The sequence below is a fragment of the Vanessa tameamea genome, chromosome 24 (genome assembly GCF_037043105.1).
Source record: "Vanessa tameamea isolate UH-Manoa-2023 chromosome 24, ilVanTame1 primary haplotype, whole genome shotgun sequence".
In the NCBI taxonomy this organism is placed as follows: Eukaryota; Metazoa; Arthropoda; class Insecta; order Lepidoptera; family Nymphalidae; genus Vanessa; species Vanessa tameamea.
The window spans coordinates 9,392,059-9,415,095 of NC_087332.1; the positions used below are offsets into that span (position 1 = coordinate 9,392,059).

The 23,037-nt window shown below is 36.3% G+C and overlaps 2 protein-coding genes across 6 annotated transcripts in view; one reads left to right on the plus strand and one right to left on the minus strand.

The window, feature by feature from the left end:
- LOC113403204 (uncharacterized) overlaps window positions 1-23,037 on the plus strand; it is a 140,012-nt gene that overhangs the window by 66,134 nt on the left and 50,841 nt on the right. The window lies entirely within an intron of this gene.
- Window positions 1-23,037, minus strand: part of Skel (Skeletor) — a 78,996-nt gene that overhangs the window by 24,897 nt on the left and 31,062 nt on the right. For 3 of the 5 annotated variants that reach the window (XM_064218831.1, XM_064218828.1, XM_064218826.1), the window contains exons 3-6: window positions 18,782-18,966; window positions 12,465-12,627; window positions 8,794-8,921; window positions 8,369-8,506 (exon numbers count right to left, since the gene is read on the minus strand). In XM_064218831.1, the coding sequence (XP_064074901.1) occupies window positions 8,369-8,506; window positions 8,794-8,921; window positions 12,465-12,627; window positions 18,782-18,966 (614 nt within the window). Of the gene's footprint in view, window positions 1-309; window positions 1,529-8,368; window positions 8,507-8,793; window positions 8,922-12,464; window positions 12,628-18,781; window positions 18,967-23,037 lie in introns of those variants that run through there. The other 2 variants (XM_064218830.1, XM_064218829.1) reach the window with 2 other exon arrangements.

Sequence of the window (23,037 nt, forward strand, 5' to 3'; positions counted from 1 at the left end):
GAAGTAAATCAAAAATATACAGTAACAAGTTCGTGTTATTCCAATGACGTAGCTCTAAGTTGAAGAATATTTCTGATAAGCATAATTCAAAATATTTATTCTATCACAGGTGAATGCGAGTTCGTAAGGATTGTTTGTGCGACGTATTCTTTCAAAGTAAGCAATACAGATGAAGATATATAATATTACATTGCGATCTCAAAATAATAATGTTCCTATTATTTTCTCTCGTTAAAATGTAATGCGTATTTTTATAGAAGTCATTTATAGTATAGTAACTCTATTCTAACGCAAAAGTTAATTAATAAGTAGACTGGCTCATTAAACATGGCAGTTACCATAACATCTCACGATTAGATTACATATATGCACTTATTCTTAAAATTGCATTTACTTCCAAAGTAATCAGTAGCTCTTAGTAAAAGCATTTGAAACTTCATAGAGTTTGTAAATTTATACTTTCGTGTAGAGTAAAATAATGCCTTATAATCGTATTGCACAACGGTAATCACAATCGAAATCACAATCTTATAATTTAAAATATTACTGGCAAGCCAATACGTAACACACGTATTATAATGCTAATGGCAGGATGTCTTACATCGAAATAACGCTGTCTTAATCTAAGCGGCATACCCGACTGCAGATGTTTCCAAGGCTGCGAGTAAGAGGAACGTTTAGAAGGGCACACTTCATCGGTTTGTTTATTTATACGCGGATTGGCCAATCGAACGTGTCGAAACGAGCCGTTGACTGACCACAGTCTCGAAATGGAAGATGAAAGGATGATTGATTTCGCAACGATGCTCGAAGCGGCGTTGCACGATCGTTCATCGACCGCGGGAGACGCTCACTGCGACCCCGACCCCGCAACTAGGTCAAGGTCAACGTGGCGGTAGCTCCTTCTACCTCCCTGAGACTGGTCGGGGTTGTAAGGGAGCAAGTGATACTGTAGCGGCTCTTGTTGGTACTGAATTTGGCGATACTGTTGCAACTCTCGCTGGAGCGCTCGGCGCTGCTGCTCGTAAAACTGCTGCTGATACAGCAGGTCCTCCGTCGTGCGGTCGATAGGTTGCTGTTGGAGCTGCGCATTGTGATATAATTGATTTCGGGACTGTTGCTGGTATTGATTATTCTGAATTTGGTAGTGTTGTCGCTGATTCGAGTGGTCTACCGCTCGTTGTTCCGCAACAGCCTGTTGAGGGTGTCGTTCCTTTTGCTGATAGTTTTCAGTCAGTAAATCATCCTGATACTGCGGCTCGAAGCTCGTCTGTTCTATCTCTTCGGAGCGCTGTATTTCAAAGTCTTTGTCTTTGGATCGGGTATCGGTCGGGATTAGTTGGTGCTGAGACGGAGTGAACTGGTCCGCCCGGCGGTGGTGCGCGTGGGTGGCCGGCTGTTCGAGGGTGGCGGGAGGGCCGGCGCGGAGGTGCGGGGGACGGTAGGTGGTGGCGTCGAGGCGAGCGAGGGGCTTGCGGGAGCGGGGGGGTGCGTGTGTCGTCTCTCCGGACAGCGCCTTGTTGCGGCTCTGCAACAGGAAAGCTCCGCTCAGAGTCTAGAGCGATATCCGATGGGATGGGTGATGGGTGATGGGTGGTGGGTGGTGTATGGGGCTGGGTGATTCGTCAGATACATTCCGCTGACGTTGTGTTTGATATTTGTGGAGTATGATTGATGAACTTTAACCTTCTCTCAAGAGTACGTGCTTCATAGTACGCAATATTTAAGCTATTTTGAAAGTTTGTAATTTCGTTAGATCTTTCGAGTATGTGTGTCAATCTAAAAAGGTACTTGATGAAAGAGGTTGCATTAAGTGTGCGTATAATTAGCCCGAGACGTATCGCCCGCAGGCCGCGCTGCGTCACGACCGAGAGGAGACTTGCAGCGCTTGTTCAATACGTGTTACTAAATTATTATATTTGTAAATCAATTATATCGCCGTCACGCGCGAAGGCTGTTCGGAGTTGCAGAGGATGTACGTCGAAGCTTTTAAATTAATCCTCCATTTTGTTTATTGATTATTTTATGCCAATTGGAACTTCGTATTAATCGCATATCTGTAAAATTTATTGCTCACTGTCGTTCGTATTTCAATTAATGTTTATTTGATATCTTTGAATTTAATTATTAATTTTGAGCGCATTACATTATTAAACTTCAAGCCAAATGCGATAAAATCATCTCATTAATTGATGTGAATACTCTGACGCTATTAGGGTAAGGTTTCATGTTTATTTGAGACTTTATACCGTAACTATAGACGTATGTAATGATGAGTATTATCTTTTGTTGCTGCCTGTAATACAGTAACCGTTGGTCCCTGTATTGATAGGACGACGGTAGAAAATACCTTACAATACCTGAATTCCACACAACATAATTTTTATGATTTTTTGCAATTGAATACATATGTATTTTACGAATAAAGTTTATCAGCTACTCATATCAGGTAATATACTAAATATTTAAATTGAACTTTTTTATAAGTTTTTACTATAATATGTTATGTCAGCTCGGTTCGCAGCTGAAGACTTATACTGAATACTCTAAAAGGATATTAAATGTAATAGTAGGTTTAATACAAGTCGTTTTAATAATGAACCGCAGTAATCAAATAAAATATAGCCCAAGGTGTTCTTACGAGAAATATCCGCTTTCAAAAATAAAGACTAAAAATACATTTATTTGCTACACAAGTTTAATCATAACTGTAAATATTACACGTTTTTAATGAGGTAACTTTCGGTGTTACGGTAAATACCTTACAATAACAATAGTTTTAAGACATTTTACACACAATTTAGACACAATATGTTAATTATACGCCGGGAATAAATAAACATAGATTAAACGAACTTTTTAAGGCATGTTTATATATAAAATACTTCTTTAAATATATTTGACTTTGCTTTGAAAAACAAAACACATTGTTTGATATAATTTTGTATTAATATGTTAAAAATTCAGAGGTGAATTTGCTCGTACGGGTAAATCCGCTCAATATGTATTATGTATGTATTAATATGGGTTAACAACTATTTTTTGCAAATAAATTGCTTTAGTCAGATACTAACGAGTATCATACTAAAGCATTTTCATTTGAACTGTGACGCTAAACAAAGTATCGTACGTATAACTTTATAAAAAAATAAAAAAAAACAATGATGTTAGTTTTAAGACTGAAGGTAACAATTAAATCCCGCGTTCGGGTGTGATAGACCTACGAATATCGCTGCAAGCCACGCTGGTGTAGTAATCGGTCTTTCATTTCCCCGAGTTACATTCCCTAATGAAGCATCCGCAAACATTTGGACTGTTCAAGTCGTTTCTTCCTCAATCCGCAGCTTGGAGCGAGTCCAAACGATTCCAGCAAATGTGATTTAATTAATTTAACCCGGAGCATCGAGGATGCGCAGCATGCGTTAGCCATTTAGCGCTAATGACCTCTCCTTTTAAAACTACCAAACGAATTCTGCCTTAAAGATATATTATGTAACGGTTTTAAAATATCAAAGAGGTTCTTCCGAAGCTTAGCATCGGCTTCAAATCTTTATGTATTATATATTAAATATTTTAATATAAACCCAGTTCAGTTATTTTTATCCGATTATTGATGTTCTTGTTACTTTTAAAGTCGGATAGAATTTCGATCTATATTAAAGCTTGAGTTATGAGTCTTCTCGGACTTAATTAAATCTAAATATATATCTATAATATTTGTGAAAACAATCATCATGAAAAAAATCATTTGCCAGAAAAACTACACGAAATATTATATACATGTACCACATTGTGGACCCTGGTCCGAGCGTCGTCCATAGAGGAAGGAGTTCATCCAGATAGTCATTCGTGGGTTGTTATAACTTTCTATTGGATCGCCTGCAGTGAAGCTATCGCAGGTGGTGTGATATAAAACCGCCACCACTTAAAAAGTGTAAAATTCTTAATGTGTAATCTTTAGTTGTTCAGTTTCCAAGACAAAGATTTTTAAGATACAAACACTAGAACCGTATTGTATTGTACGAGCGCGTATTGTGGACAATATATCTAAAATGAAATTCGAAACAGTTGCGGTTTCATTTAATTGCATTTAGAGCTATTTGTGCCCGCGCGTTACCGTCTGCTTCTAAAACAATTTGTAAAATCTGACAGCCATTTGTAAATTTTCACTTAAATCCCGGATTAACTTCGTAATATTTCATTTTGAATAAATTGACAATGTCGTTGCTGTATAAAATCCCTCTGAAATAACGATTTCTTCCGATGAACAAATTTAATCAAGACAACGACCGAAGTAACCGTGTACCCGTTCTTTTGTTGTCATGATTATTTTAATCGTTTTAGAGCAACTAGTGCAAGCCCGTGTAGTTAAGTACCCCTCACTCATCAGGTATTCTACCACTAAACAGCAGTACTCAGTATTTTTTAGTTCCGGTTTGAAGGCTAAGTGAGCCAGAGCAACTACAAGCACCAGGGACATAACATCTTAGTTCTCAAGGTGACGCATTGGCGATGTAAAGAATGGTTAGGTTAGGTTAGTTATTTCTTACAACGCAATTGTCCATGGGCGGCGGTGACCACTTACTCCACCACTCCCAACCATGTCATTAAAAAATGACTTCATGAAAGTTGGAGGAGTAATCTGTCCAAAAATATATTTTATAAGACAGAATAGATGCAGCACACACTACTATACGCTAAAGTATCAGCAAAGTTGGCTCATCTCCGTCGAGACTGGCGGCCGTGGACGCAAAAAGGTCAGGACGGGCATCATAAAGGCTTTACGATATAGTAATACTGCAGTGGGTGCAGAGAATTAAACACTAAGTTGAATTATTATCTCGAAAACATCTAACACGACTTAGCAATTATAATTAATAGATTTGAACGTGAAATAAAATCATTTATTATTGCTATGTTTATATTATATGATACTCATAAATAACGGTACGTGTGTGCTGGTGACCGTGGTCCAGTTTCAAGTGACATTAACTTTACAAGCCAAGTGAGTTGCTATAAATGAATTCTCGCCTATTAATAATGTATTCGTTTGTGGTGGATTACTTGAATTGTTAAAAGAAGTTGAAATTATACCTTTCCTTTTTCGTTCATTTTGAACCCTCAGTCTGTCACCGCACATAAACATAAATTCTAATGAGAAAAAGTGACAAATGAATTCATTTATTTCTCCAACATTGTAGGATTGATTCACTAGAATCAATCCTACAATGTTGGAGATTGACATTCGGCATGAAAATGTATATTCACTCGAATGAACGTTCTTCAGAGTGAATGTCTAATATCAACTGTAGGAATAAATATTACCTTATATATTAAGTTCATATGTATGGTTTATATGTATAATTTATCATTATAAGTTATCTCGTACTCGGCGTCAAATAAAACCATCGTTAGGAAACTTGCAAGCTTTATCTGAATTGTAATGCTGCGTGTTCAATCATTTTTAAATTAAAAAGAAAAAAAAATGTGGAAATTCCACTTTATAAGGAATAACTAATATTCCCAATTACCATTCCAATTTAGCGTAAAGCTTGTTTTAGGAGTGGGGACGACAATAGACCAATGAGTCAGGGTCGAACCTACGACTGTTTACATCACTACGCGCGCGTCACGTAAACCATTGCGCTATTAACTCTTCTCAATCAAATACTTCTTAAAAGTAAAAGCCCCTTCCCCAAATGTGGGAATATAATTTCAAATAGCCGATACATTCTAAAGATACATAGTTTGACAAAGCCGGTGACAGTCAATTATTTACATACGTCACATTCGTATATTTTGTGTATACTCTGTTGGTATTATTTTAGAATATTGTTTTTACAAATACATGTAAATGATCTAGGGTACATCTGTCGTCGAATACCAACCCCCGCTTGACCCGATAGTACGAGTAATTCGAATTAGCGCAATCCGACAAGAGTACTAGATTGGATCGCTCCGCTCAATGTCCGATTGGACAACACCACTTGACACAACTGATCCTTGTGTTCTGGGAGATGAAACCTCGAGCCTCCAGTGCTCTGCCGCAATGCCGGGATAACTGATACCGTCAAAGAGAGTAGAGTACATGAGGTTTAAGAAATTTGAATTAATTTTAATCTAATTAAATCTATATTCAAGATCAAACTGTTTTCCGAATTTGGAATAAATAATAAATCGACAGATTGACATAAAAATTGTGGATATGGGATATTTTATTACAGTTACTTATTACAGTAACTTCTTGTTCGAACAGTTCAATTTATTTTACGAGTAAGTTTTCAATAACGACACATTTTGAAGACGAAAAAACCGATATGCTTTTTTGAAATATATTTATTGTATTGTAATTTAAATCAATTTGCAATTCCCTATCATTACGTTCTCTGTCCCATTGCCACATGAAAAATAAAATGAAACACATGAACATACAGCGTTGGTTGAGCTCTGCGTACTCCACTACAGTATCCATAAATTTACTGTCGCACCAAAATTAATTAAGACCACACTCCACTAATCTTGATCAGATTTTATGATTATCTTTTTTGGCACTAAACCAACGCATAACGTGAATATGGGTCACTTGGTCAATAAATACAGAACTTCGTAATGTCTTGATTACAGCCCAGCTTATCGAGTCCCAGAAACATTTCGACTAAACAAATATGAGTATACTGTAGAAATGTGACTTCGTCGCTCGTCTCGATCAAAATACAATCATTAAAGATGGACCAGCGGCATTTTACACATGTATGTTTTACATACATATAAAATATAGTCCTAACATGCTTTCATTATTTATTTTTGACAGAATTCCTAAATCTATGACAATTATTAGTCGACTTTATATGATAAAGTAAAAACTAGCTCCGTTTCGATAAATAAAATACGATCTGAAAACTCACAAAAGAAACGCAAAAGAAACTCACAATCAGATATTACAAGAAAAATAAAAGTGATCTTCTACTTAATTCACTCAACCACCAAATCGGCCACATTTTTGACAACAGAATACCAAATTAATTAATTTTCCAAACAAAAAATCTGGTCATTTCCAAACTTCAAGCCTTATTTGAACACAGAGGTCATGACTCCAAATCTAGAACGGTTAGATTGAAACTATGGTCATGCCTCAATCTAAATTATTTTTGTTAAGGCAATTCGTTCTGCAAGGTTATTTATAAATCAGTGTGAAAAATATGTTTGGAAATTATACAGTTTGGGAATTTATCAAGGCTTCAGTAACGTTGAACGTTGAAATATATTCAAGCGCAACGTTGGGATCAGACGATCGTGATTCTATAAATATTCGAGATATTTCTAAAAGGCACTTCATATGGAAGCGTTTCCAGTTCGACAAAGCGATAATATCGATACGCAAACACGAGGAGAGTGACGAACTACAATACAAAGAACTGTTAGTTAAAGATACAATAATTACATATACTAGGGAGTCGCACGCGAAACTTTTGTAAATTTCGAAACCTATGACGGCTTTGTTTTGATTTAATTTGTAAGCTGACGACGTCTGTTCGCCCGTTTTACATTCGCTTTTTTTTGTCTCTAAAACTGTAAAATTTAATATCTGTTAAATCGTAACTTTAAATAACTTAATTCACTAAATTTCATTCACGAATATTCTTTAATTTTCTGCACATCTACGGCTAGAGCTCTTCAAAACGATTGAAAGAACGACAACCGATATTTCACGTGCATCGTTCCATAACCACTCGGACAAAAGTCGGCTTACGCTATTAATATATAAGATATGTACATAAATATATGTTCTTAGTTTATTCCTAAGCGTTCAGAAACCGCTTATCAAATTTAATTGAACCTTTGTGCACTTGTTGTCGACTCTAACCAAGGTGACAGACATGCAATATCATTAACGGACAAAATAGTGCACCACATAATAGAATGATTATTTTCTAAAATAAGAATGAATGAACTTGAATGGTGAGTGAGCCAGTGTAATCACATCTCAGATCTTTAGGTTGGCGACACATAAATGGTGTAGAATATGTTGTATATTTCTTAATATTATTGTCTATGGGCGATAGGAACTATCTACCATCAGATAGCCATTTGGATCGGCTATTTAAATTTAAATATTATTATATAATTAATTATTCTGACACGACTAATATCCGAACGATATGTCGGCCTCTAAGTAATGAGAAAGTCGCAGGTTCAGTCCTATTGTCGTCGCCACGTCTACCAAAAACTTTACGCTTAATTTGAATGAAATTTATGAGTAGCAACAATTCCTTAAAAATAAATATTGCTGTTCTTTCAAAAACTCCCTATTTTAAAGTGATTAAATCCATGATATAATTGAGTGAATCAAATAAGGGTGTTAACAAACCTGCGGGGAAACACCGAGCATCTTGAGACTGGGTGGCACGTTGACGAGCGTGGCTCGCGGCAGGACCACGTGACCAAAGTTCACGGTGAACGCCTCGCACCACACCGCGAAGTGACCGATGTCGAATACCGTCAATTCCTGATGGAAAATTTTAAATGTACTTTAGTCTTATAATTGGAACATGGGAAGTATCAGTAAGCCTTATATAATGTAAGGCTTATATAATATAATAATCTAGAGATTATTTGCAATACTTAGTTTTTTAGATTAATTTTAAACGTTTTCCATTTAAAGACTTAAACTATTAAGATGCAAATACTCAAACAGGCAAATAAACACCAAACATTTCATATTTTTTTTAGTACATTACACAGATGTCTCTCTTTACAGCGATGTAGTATATAAAGCATACAAGATATACTCACTCCAGGTAATGTGAGGACGATTGTCTTCCTGTCATACTTGCGGAGCGGCGACTCCTTGCCGTTCTCGTCGGGGATGCGGATGCCTTGCGGGGACGGCTTGTCGCCGCGACCCACCCAGAACTTAGCATCTGTTGTAATATTGTCATTTATCATTTATTTTGGAACTAAATAATATTGGACACTATTGTGTGTTAACTAAATAACAGTCCATTCTTTTAGAAGATGTTCGAGCTACATTTTACCGTGAAATTTATATACAAAGGGTATTTCGGTATAATTTTATAAAAACAATTATATATAGGAAATTTTTGAATTGGCGAATATATTTTATATGTTTATCCGTTACATCAAACAGTCAGTCAAGGATGTTCTGTATTCGAGTGTTTTTCTCACTCGTCGGAACAAAGTCCTCCCTCGCAAAGTGTCTGCCCGTAGCGAAGCGAAAAGCTATTCTACAATTGATTTATGTTCTCCTCTACCTCCAAGAAAATATTAACTTAAATTCCGTTTAACCAAGTGCGGTAAAGGGGAGCCGTGTATATCGCGATCATATCTCGACGGGGTATTATAAAGTGGATTGGTTTGATCATAGCCGATACATTCGCCGCCGGCAGCCGGCAGGAGGCAATCACTATGGCTGGAGCTTATCGAGCATCGGTCCGGGCGCATGTCACGACACTGCACCGCCCGATGTCGTCGCACAAGTCAACTCTAAGGTTACCCGTGTAAGTGCGTGTGGATAGATAACTTTCTTATGAAACTGTATACTTCAAAATAAATAAGTCAAAACTAGGAACTTTGCATTTAAATCGCCTTTGAATGTATTCGTCTGGAAGTATATTACTATGCTTTGGAACAGTGTCGTGAAATAAGACTCAACTCTCAACAGACAACACAAGAGGAAAGAAGGTAACACTACACCTACTGAACATTAAACGATACTGAATAAGATATTAATAATAATCGTTCAATTAATCATGTTCACGATTTTCTAAGTGAAATCTCGTGTCATGTAAACGGTCTCTTAGGCAATTTTATATTGAATAATGTTATGTTCACGCTTCGGCAAATTACCGTCATATCGGAGCCGGATGAAGACAGTTTGCCGACATGGCTTTCAGAATGAGGTGTAATGTTTAAAGTTCTAAAAGGGGCTTAGGAAGGACGTCGAAGATAAATTCTGTCTAGAATTAACCTGAATATTTTCGCACAGCTGATATTTAGGATGGTAATATTTACGGATACGTATATGCTAAAAATGAGAATACGTACTCGTCTATTGAATCCTAAGCAGGATACTAATTATATTTTTATAATAGGTATGCTTAGCTTGAAAAAAAGATATGCTGTGATCATAATTATCATAAATCGAAATCCGGTTTACGTAAAATAAATATTAAAGAGCTGGCTTAACGGACAGATTGTTTTCATGAACATAACGATTGTCCCGCGAGATATAATAAGAGGAGAACTCCGTTTCATTTTTTCGTTTGCGTACTCGTATATATAATTTACATTTACTTTTCGAGCGCGAAACCTGATACAATATATAGGCGACTCGTGCAGCTTTGGGTAAATTGGCCCCGGATCGTATTGCGAGTGAAATTGCCTTTAAAAAGTGAATGCGTTGAACAATACTAGTAAAATGAAAAAAGTTCTCTATTGTTATTTGACGCGAGTGCGGACCGCGCGGACTACAACGTTAACCCGCCGACGGTTAAATTGCCGTTAAATGTGACCGTGTCGGCGCCGGTGTTTGTGACGTGGAAAGGATGTGCTCTCGATTGCAGCGGGTGGTTCGCGCTAATTTGGCTACGAACACGTTCGCTGTTGCGACAGACATGATTCAAGGATTAGACATACATTTAATATGCGGGTCGACTGAGGTTAAGGTGTGCCATCTGAAGATGTTAATTTTGGATATAAATGTTTCTTTATTGTATTCGTATTTCGTAATAGAATCAGTCGATAGTATTAATATTTATCATTTTCGAAAATAAAATTTTAATAATTTTTAGGCCGTGCCGCAGATCTCATATGCGGTATTGATAGAGTATAATCAGATTTTACCATCGTATGGAACTTTGTCCGATATTTCAGAAGAGGAACTGGGTCACGGGTTTTAAGACGTGATCTCTATCTCTAAAATCTGTGTCGTTTCGTATTGTTCGTTGCGATACATCGGAATAACTCGTTCACATCGGGACAAAGCCATCTCGATTAAGTAATAATTGCTCACCTTATAAATATATAATAGATAATATTCAACAGGTAACAGTACTACTATTAGAAAGTAGATTTACATCATAAATTTGCCTTTATTTCATAACATTATTGATGGTGTTTTTTTAGTGCACTTGTGTTGCGCACACACTTCTAACTACCCATTGGCCGCCGTGGCTGAACTCAGTCAGTGTAGTTTGATCGCGCAGGACATTAAGCTCCCCGCTGTCAGACAGACGCCCTCCCGCGGGCAGCTGCACCGACCACCAGGAATTTTATTCGCGTCAGAGAACATCAGTAACGCGCTATCCCGAGATGACGCGCTCTCATTGATTGCTTTGTGACATTTTCAATATTAGTTTTAAAAGATTTTTGTGGATGGGTTTCTGATATTATATTTTTAAAAGTATTTATGTAAATTTATATATATATCATTCTAAATGATGATGTAGGAATATGAACCTGGTTCATTATAATGCCTCTATATAATGTATCTCGACTATTTTTTCAGAATTGGTGACAGGGAAACAGGCTTGCGTGATTTGTTCGATAGCGAACATGTGAAGTCGATCCAACATTTACATTTTTCCTCAGTCTCATAATATTGTACAAAATTAGTGTATTGAAATTATTTACGACTCGGATTCAATAATCGTATGTAACTTTAGAGAAAACATTATATTCGTAGTGCTATCTCGTCAGGAGAAGTGGCTCGGCAAGTGCCGTGAACACGTAAGTATATCTGATTCATACTTTTCATTCGCGAGGTAATTAAATCATGTATTAACACACGTGAACCAAGCCACGCCTCTATCCTCGTTTTATTTTCCATGTATAATTCATAACTTCATTACTATCCTCAAACAGGAACCAACCTTCGGTCGAACCTTTACTGCTAAACTACGGTAGCTTCAGTAATATTTGATACATTTCGCGTTGATAAATGTTTTCTTACGTACTATTTTTTTCTAGCACTTCAGCCCTCATTTTAGTGTGAGAATATATCAAAATTTCATGTGAAAATACATATAATTTAGTCCACGTTTTATTGATACAAATTTTAGTTATTTGAATAGCCAAGGTCAAAATTTTATTGTTACAGCCGAATAAGGAGCAAATTTCGGAGAGAATGACTTCGCAAATAACCTATACTTAGTAGTTTTATACTATTCTGTAATAAATAAAAATATTTAGTAGGAGTGCAACTTAGAAGATAGACACATGCTTTCAGGGTATTTTCTGTGGGCCTTTTCCTTAGGGTTCGCTAGCGCAGGCCGCGCGGGCGCCGGCATGAAAAGCAACTTATCTATCATGTCCTATTTAACAATATATCATTAAATATTTCCCTGTACTTTTATTTGATCGCCGAGCAATCTATTATTCCAAAATTGAAGTGGCTCACTTCAATATGTAGTGTAATTAAATAAAAACAGATAAAGTTAACATACCAGGGGCTTCCCCGTCGTAGGAGAAGTTCGGTATGAGCAGCGTCTGCGCGTCCACAACAACGATGGCGTCCGAGGACACGCCGTGCACACCGCGCAGCGCCGCTACCTTCGCGGGCTTGGGGTACTCCAACGAGCGAGGAATGTCCACGGAACCGAAGTTTACCTGTGAATTTAGATGATTTTTTATTCAAACATCCTTGGTATAGAAACCTGAATCATTAAATTGCTGAGAATAAAATAAATACGATAAAATATATTTAAACAGATAACATTTCTATAATAATAAAACAATCTTATCGGTATATCGTGAACGCGCGTATTTCCCTCCTTAGTAAAAAGAAATAAAAAACTAAAAAATGTTGCAACAATTTCATCAACATTAACAGACATTAACAAGCAATAACAGTAATTGGGGCCATGCTTTAACGCGGGTCAGACATTGATTTCCCCGCGAATTTGAACGTTTCCCTTTATACATGTACCTACACCAGAACACGAAATTCCCGCTCGTCACGTCAGTAGTCTCAACTGCGTGTGAAATTACGAAGCGCGGCTACTCACACAGTATTAATAAATACTAAGCCCTTCTGGTATGTGTGTCATTTTATGTATACAAGTTTAGTTTTTTCTTTCTATACGCCATTACAAGAAAATCTATCTTCATTCTATAGATACTTTCGCCATTTTGTTATTAAGTACGAAAAGATCAAATACATTTGAACACACAAGAGCTGTCGGTACAAATATTCCCTTGGAACTATTAATAACATCTCATTGTTCTAGAAAAGCGTTAACTTAATCCATTTAACAAACTGCGCCGTGCAGGAGAGCTCAGTGCTCAGTGTTCGGTAAACATCACATTCGCTCGCTCGCTTTGTTTGCGTTCTCCAGAGATTGCTCTCGAGTGGCATTGGTGAGGCTCTCGTTATTATTTTGATCGCTGCTCGTATTGTGCTTTGCTCTCAGATTGAAATATAATTAACAATCAAAGAGCAACAGAGACGCGGCTGAGAAGCCGAGACAATACGCGATGTGTATATTTTGCGGTTGCACGCTAATGTCCAAAAGTAAATACGAAAGTGTCCCACGGCTGGGCGAATGCCTTCTCTCGTCGGAAGATGTTTTGTATATTTTTTAAATATGGTTGGGATTTCATTCTACACACGCCGGTTTCCAAGCCGTAACGTACACAGTACTTGTGTCTAAAGTACACTTGTAAAGATATGCTTTATTTTTCCATATTTCCTTTATTCGATATACCCACGTACGCACATATTGAATAAATACAATAAACAAAAAGCTTATAAATACAGCGTTGATGCCTCTTACTTAGCATAAACGCCCGTCTCGGAGGTCTCACTTTTCCATAAACATCAGTTTAAAATACACTTATCCAAAGGGTTAAATATTTTTACTTTACCTCTCAAATGAATTTAAAAGAAAAAAAAATATACATAGATATGTTCGAAGTTACCTTTGTACGTGTGTGTTCATGTAAAGGGGTTGTTTGTATACAAACATGTTTATATACAAATATTATCCAGAAGAGTATAAACCATAAATAACAGTTGAAAAAAATCTCAAGACCTTAACGATTTTCGTATTTTAAATATTAAATTTTTCTACTTAAGTACATTTTTAATTTCAATTCCGTTTTCACGGAATGAAGCTGTTTTCATTTGATCTGTACAGTTTATCTCGGGGGTTGCTGTTATTTAGGCGTCCTCCTCAGCCCGCGCAGTCTCGACCGACAGCTAGTTGGTCTGACTCGCTTTGTTTATCCTCGGGGAGGGAAGGACGAACGAGCTCTGCACCGCGTGAGTTTAATCCTAACTATACATAATCTAAGGCAGATCTGTGCCACGCTTAAGATTATGCGGTACTCGTACACTAAAGTATCAAAATATTTCTTTTGAAAACTTCATGTTGATTGCGCGCCATATAAGATGTTTGTTTATTATTATTAATTAATTCAAACTTAAACTCTCCCAAACTCTTTAACCTCCCCCAGGGAACGTTCATTCTAATACTTATTTTTTAATTCTAAAATCATTCAGATTCAGGACTGAGAACATTTGGTTACCTACTTACTGTCTTAAAGACGTGTAAAATCGTCCACGGGTTTTTGTTTTTATTTAACAAGATTCTACATGTATAATGTGAATTAAACCTGCACAATATTTAAGTAGCATTTCATTTTATAAATGGAAATAAATTATGAAAAAAAATATAAATTAAAAAACAAAGCATCACAACAGATCATATAAAAAAATAAATAACAATAAAGAATCAATTTTCGAAATTATTAATATTTTTATCAACAGTTTAACATGTTTTACTTTACTTGGTGTCAGGCCCCTCTGGGTAGATACCATCCAGCTGTTCTACCACCAAACAGCAACGTTATAGACCAGTGAGATGGAGTGCGCCAATGTTACTACTAGTAGTTAGCACTTTTTAATATTTATACTTTAAAGTACAACACTGTGTAGTATTAAACAACAAACACTCCGTATTTAGACGGAATAAACAAATGTATACTCGGCGTTCGCTGCAGCGTGGGACTCCTTAATTGCTAATTTACATAATATAAGGAACATTTGTTAATGAAAGATAGCAACTTATTATTTATGGCAGCGAGGTGGCGCTCATTCGAAATTGTTTTATATTTCTTAGTATGTTATCATATACGAAGTTATATATCACTAGTAGGGCTGTCTGGGTAGGTACCACCACTTATATATGCTACCGCCAGGCAGCAATGGAACCGAATAAATTGTGAAATACTTTGCCCGAGTCTGTATTTCCTGATAGGTACAAAGTTGGTGTTTTCAAATTTAGAGTTAACAAGTATCTTCTAGGCAAGCGTGCTACATCGGAGACCGATGCTTAACATCAGGCAAGATGACGGGCAAACTCTAGCCTACTGAGGGCAAACAAAGCAATACTTAGTATCGGGGCGTTCCGGTTTGAATGTTGAGTGAGCTAGTGTACCCAAAGGCGCAAACGACTTAACATCTTATTTCCCGAGCTTAGTAGCGCGTTGAGGTTAAGAGTGATGGTTGACACTTCATACAGCCAATCCATGTCACCCGCTGCTTTCGTCGCTTGAACTTTGTGTACGAGACACAATGTTTTGGGTGCATTTATTTTCATACAAGATAATCCTTCACACACGATGTCAAAATCCATCGAATGATTGTCTTTGTGCCTTTGTTTTGAATGTTAGTTTTACACAAATAGTAGTTAAACACATATAATCAATATGTCAAGTTGACTCCTGTTACCCGTCACAGCCTCATAATTCCTTCCTCATTAATTTGCATAAACACACGCTGCTAAGGTGGTTTTGACAGCTCGTGCATTACCGTTTGGCTATCACTCACCGGTAATACTTTGTAGGTATACGTTCTGGTTTCGAATGCGGCGTTAGCTACGCGTAGGAGCAGTTTATATTTCTAAATATAATAACGCTATCAACAATCAAATAAATACAAACAAATCCAAAAGTTTTACTCACACCAGACTGAAGTCGTAAGTATTAAAAACAAAATTAAACACAACGACCCGTTGTAAATACATCAATACATGTTATGACATCTCTCATGCCTTAATAATTTATGAATATGTATTTTTTTCTAAATTTTCAGTATCATCTCGCTGTGTCGTGTCGGGTGTATTTAAGCGCTTGTACTCGTAACGGCAACTAAATGACGATAAGCTGAACAACTAGTCGTTTATCTCGGCGCACGTCATTTACTGGAACGTAGCGAGCTGGCGTCGTGTTTGCCTGCCGTTGTTTATGTCCCTCGGAGACGTCCAACTCGACCTGAACGCTTCCTGAAGCTCGAGGGAGACAAGCCGATAGGTTTCGTTTCGCCGGTGTAACGAACTAAACCGCTATGTATCAGTTCATATGAATGCAGAGTCAATGTAAACACATTGATATTTTATTTTTAATATAATGATCTTATTTGGGAAGTTATTATGTAACTTTACGCCTCTGGAGACATGAGGTTTTATTCCCTAAAATTTGGATTAATATATAACCCTGCTTTATAAAAAGTCCACCACGCTGTTACAATGCGAGTTGGTGGTTACAGGTATCGCAGAATCCTCACAAAGTTTCCTCACATGATGCATGATGCTAGCCCGAGTTTAAATCAGCAATATTTGGTTGAAAATTAACTTGTTCTACACAGGGCCCTATCAACTGCTGTCACAGTATTCCATATAATTTGTTTCGATCATTTGGATGTAGTGTGGTCTTAGCGTATAACTATTATCAATAAATTAATTAAGAGTCATTAACAAACTTTTAAAGCCAAAATAAAATATGTATATATATCAATAGTCTACGCTATGTTTGATTTATCTATTTTCATTAATAACTCATTCTAAAGTCAGTTTTACATAGTTAGGATATTCGTAATTGAAAGCAAATGTGTTATTCGTCTCAGTAGCCTCTAAGCTCGAGTTCCGTCATTTAGTGACATTCGGCTTAGTGACGTTTAAGTGTAGTTTAAGTGTAGCGCCGGCTTACGGTGCTGTTAATGGTCTTTATGAAGATTATTATTAATTCACTTGCTTATTTTGGGTCAAAACATAAATACATTGTTTCTTAAATAATATATAATTTTCATGCGATTTATAGAAGCGATCTCGTATGTAAGAGATTTTTATTTCTATTGTTTGTATTTTTTATATACATTATGGTAGGCACAAGAAGATGACGATGTACATCCCTATGCGCCAGCTTGATGACTAAAAGGTTAATTTATCCTTCAAACCGGAACACAATAATACAAAGTACTGCCCTTTGGCGATAGAATATGTAATGAGTAGGTGGTATCTACCCAGACCCAGACCGGCTTGCACGAAGCCTTACCACTACGTGAAACATAAACCAACGATAGGCTTTACCTACTTTCTGAGACACAACAATGAAATTATTAAAAATACTTGACAGAAGAACCCAACGACCTTGTAATGGCCCAACCCGGGATTAGAACCTAAGATAATCTCAAAAGCTACAAAACATACAAACTAATATTATTTAAAACTCTCAGAGATGATGTAATGAAATTTCTAAGATATTAGATATAATCAAGAGTTAATTATATTTTACAGTAGTTCATAATCATACACATAATAAACAGAACAACTCATAGTCCACTACAATAGTATAAAAATCACAAATTTCTAAATATTAGAGCAGACTCCACTTGCCAGAGTGTAGACTAGCAGCAATTACCGAGTCAATAAAAGTTGGACTGCTTATTAAACAGTCTTAAAATTGAATAAAATAATGCTGTCATGTAATTACGTTGACGAAAAAGTGTAGCTAGTAAGGTTTTTCTCTGTAAGATCTAAAATGAGATGATCCATAATGTGGAGCGATCTAAACGTCAGCTAAGTATTATTGAATGATGCATCTTTATAGTAGTATTGAATACAACGGGGCGGCGAGAGCGATCTCCTCTGACACATGCGCTAAGTCGGAGACAATACACCGGCCGCCGCCGCCGCCGCTGTTTATCTTGTGCCGTTTGCGCTACACGAGGAGATAGGTATGTTAGTTCGTGGTTTAGTTAGCTGCATATTTCGAAAGGTATTTACATTGCAGGTGCATCTCAACTTGATATTTATGTTAGTATTCGACTTGAGTTTCGACCCGTCTGTTGTGCCATTTCACTGGGAAATTGTTGGAGGTAGAATTTGTGTTTATATTGTCATTAAATTTAAAAATATTCTAATTACTTTAGTAATTGTAGGTAATGCTTACTATGGTTACTATTTTTATAATGTTATTTTTTGTACACAGTAAAAATATGTATATTTAAATAAAATCAGATGTGTACGTCGTTTAAGAACACTATTGTGTTCTTCGTCAAAGGGACATGGCACTGTTCTCTTTATCACAACTCAATCTGCAGCGTGTCGTAGAGAAGAGAACCTCAGCCGTTATTGTAGCGTATGAAGTGTTTATTGTTTACTATCTGCTTTCATTGTACCACAGCACATCATCAGCATCGGCAGGGACCATTATTATGGCCATCATAATTAACTGCTGTGATGTCGTATGTAGCGATGACTTGACAGACCGTTGCTACAGCGACTCAAACATCGGCTACGAGTGTCAATAGCTTAACGGAATACGGGCCGCCTCGAGATGTACACGTCGGTCGGTACGACTAACATCTTGAGTTATTAGTCGTACCGTCTCGTAACACAGGACACACACAAGAAACACAGAGAAAAATAGTATCTGCTTAAAAAATATTATTTGCTTCTGAATACTAGGTATATAAACTCACTGAAAACTCGTCACACCACACGGAGAACCAGTTAACGTCACGCAGCGTCTTCCCGTCGGGTAGAGACAGTGTGATGCCTTCCCCGCGGTACCGTCGTAGAGGCGTCGTACTTCCTCGCTCGTCACGCAGGCGGAGAGAACCAGATGCTGTCGGTGACTTTGACGTGCCGACGTAGAAGTATGCAGCTGTTAAGGAAGATATTATAATTATAGAAATGAATATAAAATAAATACCTGACATAAATAGAAATAATATAATCAGACGCAGGACCAAGGGCTCGACGCTCTTTTCAAAGTTAATAAGTTACAATTTATTGATAAAAAAATACAATATCCTTTTAGTGCCCGGTTTTTGGCATGAAACAATAGCTCAGTCTCTACAGCCTTATAAATTAGCCACTTGACCAACGCGGTAGTCATTCATTCAATTTTATGAGTAAGTTTATTATAAACTTTATTAAAACTGAGTTATAAATCCTAACATTCAGTTAGCGACTCATGCGTTATTAATTATGTAAAATATATCGATGAAAAACGTGAATCTTTATATATTCATGCAATAATAAATATAAAAGTATTTTAACTAAATAGAAACCAACTTCAATAGCAAATACCAGCAATCGCGGTTCATTTATCAGAGAGTTTCGTCGTCTGTGTCCGGAACTCATTATCGTCTTTACGAAATTAAAATTTTAAATAAATCATTTTCGGACAAAAAAATTGCATTCCGCCTGCCTCAACATATATTGAATAAATCAAAACAAAAACAATATAACGCTAGTTTGAAACTCATAAGGTCTCATTGTCATTCGTCCTAAAAGATTTATATTTTAAAGTAGAATTCTGATGACAAATTATTATATAGGCACGAGCAGGAAAGGTAAACTAATAACACTTAGATTCCGACTTCGCAAAGTTAATACATCCTTCCTGGGGCTCGGTTTTCGTTTCTAGAATAAGATTCCACAGTTATTTTTAACTTGGCTTAATAAAAAAATTAAATGAATGTTAAAAATACATTGATAAATAAGGCAAATTACTCAATACGAGATTATATTTAAGATAAAAAGCGCGGACTTAGTATTTATTGACTTCTAATCAGAATATATATAAATAAATAAATAAATATTGGACAACATCACATACATTACTCTGATCCCAATGTAAGTAGCTAAAGCACTTGTGCTATGGCAAATCAGACGTAACGACGGTACCACAAACACCCAGACCCAAGACAACATAGAAAATTATTGAACTTTTTCTACATCGACTCGGTCGGGAATCGAACCCGAGACCTCGGAGTTGTGTACCCATGAAAACCGGTGTACACACTACTCGACCACGGAGGTCGTCTTAATATCGTAGTATATCGTCGTATAATACTTTAATTGTTCTTTACTGACATACTCTGTAATAAAAATGGTGGAAAAGAGTAACTGAGTTTCTTGCCGGTTCTTCTCGGTAGAATCTACTGACCGAACCGTGGCAGATTTTGATTTTTATAAATAGGTATTTATAAGAAATAATTATAAAAACTTGGAACTCTCTGAAATGTAAACGAAGTGTAAAGCGCGCCTCGCACGGACGACGACGCACTAAATTACGAAAGTCTTGGATACAACTCCCGAGCAGCCAAAAGCAATCACGACAGGTCTAAACTCATTGCTCAGTCGTGTGTAAATGTTCATCTTAGTAGATCGGATTTGAACATTTTATTGCCGTGACAATACAGTTGTATTTAGAATTTATTTCAAATAGTTATAAAAAACTAGTAAGTCGCAATCAACTAATTTAATATCAAGAATTAGAAACTTTATACTAAATCGGGATATAGTCAATGAAATCCACAAAAACGCGCCCCACTATTTCCCGCGAGGGCAAAGCGCGGGGTGAAGAAGCTCAACACAAGCGTCAGTCTCGAGTGGACCGCGGCTCCGTGTACAATATTTAATTCACCAATCGAGCTTGAGATGTAGATTAAGATTATCAGAAAAATTACTTCAAATACTTTTTTGTTATAAGATTTTTTATTTTTAAATTAACTTAAGTGCAGTAATAGTCTTGAATAATGCGCACCATAACTCTGGTTCGGAAATCTAAAATATGGTATACATACAAACGTCTATATATACATTTCATTGAATACTTAAAGACACAGACTACAGAGAAATGATGAAAATATGTTCTGCGAGACTGATCAAAGGAATATAATAACATGTATTTAAGAAAGCGAATAAAGAGTTTCCACGAATTCTCGAGTCTGTTCATGTTCGTAGAAATTAGAAAATGATTTTGAAATTGATTACCATTTATACAAAGATCGTCGCGTTTCACAAATACAATTAAGCATATTTTTTAATTATTGTTACAAAAAAAATTAAAGCTTTAACTTGTCTTGGTATATTCAACTATACTTATTCATTATCCTGATGGATGGATGGAAGAGGATGGAGAAGAAAAATCTGGAGGAAACCCGCCATCACCGGAACGTGGAACGCGTGGAATAATAACCTCGAGACCTGCTCCTAAGAGACTCCTCTTAAATATCCGTATATTCTTATATATCGCGTATCCTTTTCTTTTCTCTTGTCCATTTAGTATTATTTCATGATATTTTCGTTTAATATACTAAATAAAATAAATTAAGCTATTAAATTATCATTGTGAGCAAATCAATCGAATAAGTTAGTTTTGCTATTCCAACTAAATATAATAAAGAAAACTGTCCTAGGTATATATAATATTAGTATAACGTACTACGACTTATTTTATCATCTTATATATGGTTGTCAAAGGCCAAACTAAAAAGATAATACTTCAAGAATACAAACAAACATCAAAATATAAAATCTGGGATTCGGATCAAAATGAAATATTTCGTAAGATGTTGTTTAAAATTAATGTAGAATATGAAAATCTGTTACGTCGAGCTCGTGACACACCACAACACCTAAACGACCCGAGTATTACAAATAGGTCTGGTTTAAACGTTGCACTGGATTCTACCACGAGCAGCATTTGCTGTTTCCGAAGGGGCGTTCTGCTGGCATCTTACTGTTTCCTTTTTTGTTACTCGTATTTATTTTAAAACGAGCTGCTCTGTTCCCGGAACATTTTTCTCGGGGACGTTCTACTTCAATATATTTTTTAATTATTATTGCGTTTAGTTTTCTGCCGTAAATCCTATACGTTTATTTTAGTGCATAACATGTCTGACAAACATCATCTCGATATTATTTATTTATTCGGTAATAAGAATACGATAGTAATGATCCAATAATTACTATAATATTTAAAGCAAATGTTAGTACAGTTCTTATGTATAATTGTATATGTGAAATTTTATACATGAATTTATGAATGAATCGGAGCAGCGTCTACGTTCAACTTTTTTCTTAAGAACCTTGGACTATTATTATTCCAAATATAATGTATTGCATATTAAATTTGGAACAATCACAACATACTATAGAATGAGTCAACTGGGCGAATGTTTTCGTTGACGCGAACAAATGCAACGAAAGAGTTAAAAGTAATGCTTGTTTTCAATATTCCTAAAAGGAAACCGTCAGTATGGTAAGCGCGTGAAGGCTGGTTCCCGATTTATTGAGTAGTTTACTCTTGGACGTCAGAACTATTCCAATATAGTCGTGAGCGTCGGTGTTGTGTTTTGTATGAAATTCTTGCTTTGATTTTAAACAACGTTTGCGGCGAGTGTCGGATACCAGCACATTCGAACTACTCACTTCGCTTCGAAACTATTAACAAATTAAAACACAAAGAGGTATACGCCAACATTTTCATAATCCTAGAATCAAATCAAACGCTTCAATTAATTTTAATAGAAACCCCTAACATTGCTCTACTAACACTTGTTAAACATTTGATAACCAACCTCGTGCCGCTTCCCTTTCACATTGTTCGCACCCCTTACGGCTTGGTCAGCGTGGTGAATAAAGCACCGAACCTAATCCTACAGAGCTCTCTATGTATGGTCTCCTGCACATTCGATGTGACTGCGCGTGAAACAATGCTATCTTGTATTGAGTCAGTACATTCAATTACATATAAGCTTTATATATCGTATAAGAAATATATTTCAAATCGAATCCGGTTACATAATTTATATATTTGTTCAATTTACTAACAATCACGTTACATAAAAACATGAAGGGGAAATTTCTTCGATAATTGATATAATTGATGATAATAAATAATATGACAAAATGTATGTGAATTATAACACCCGTACCGAGT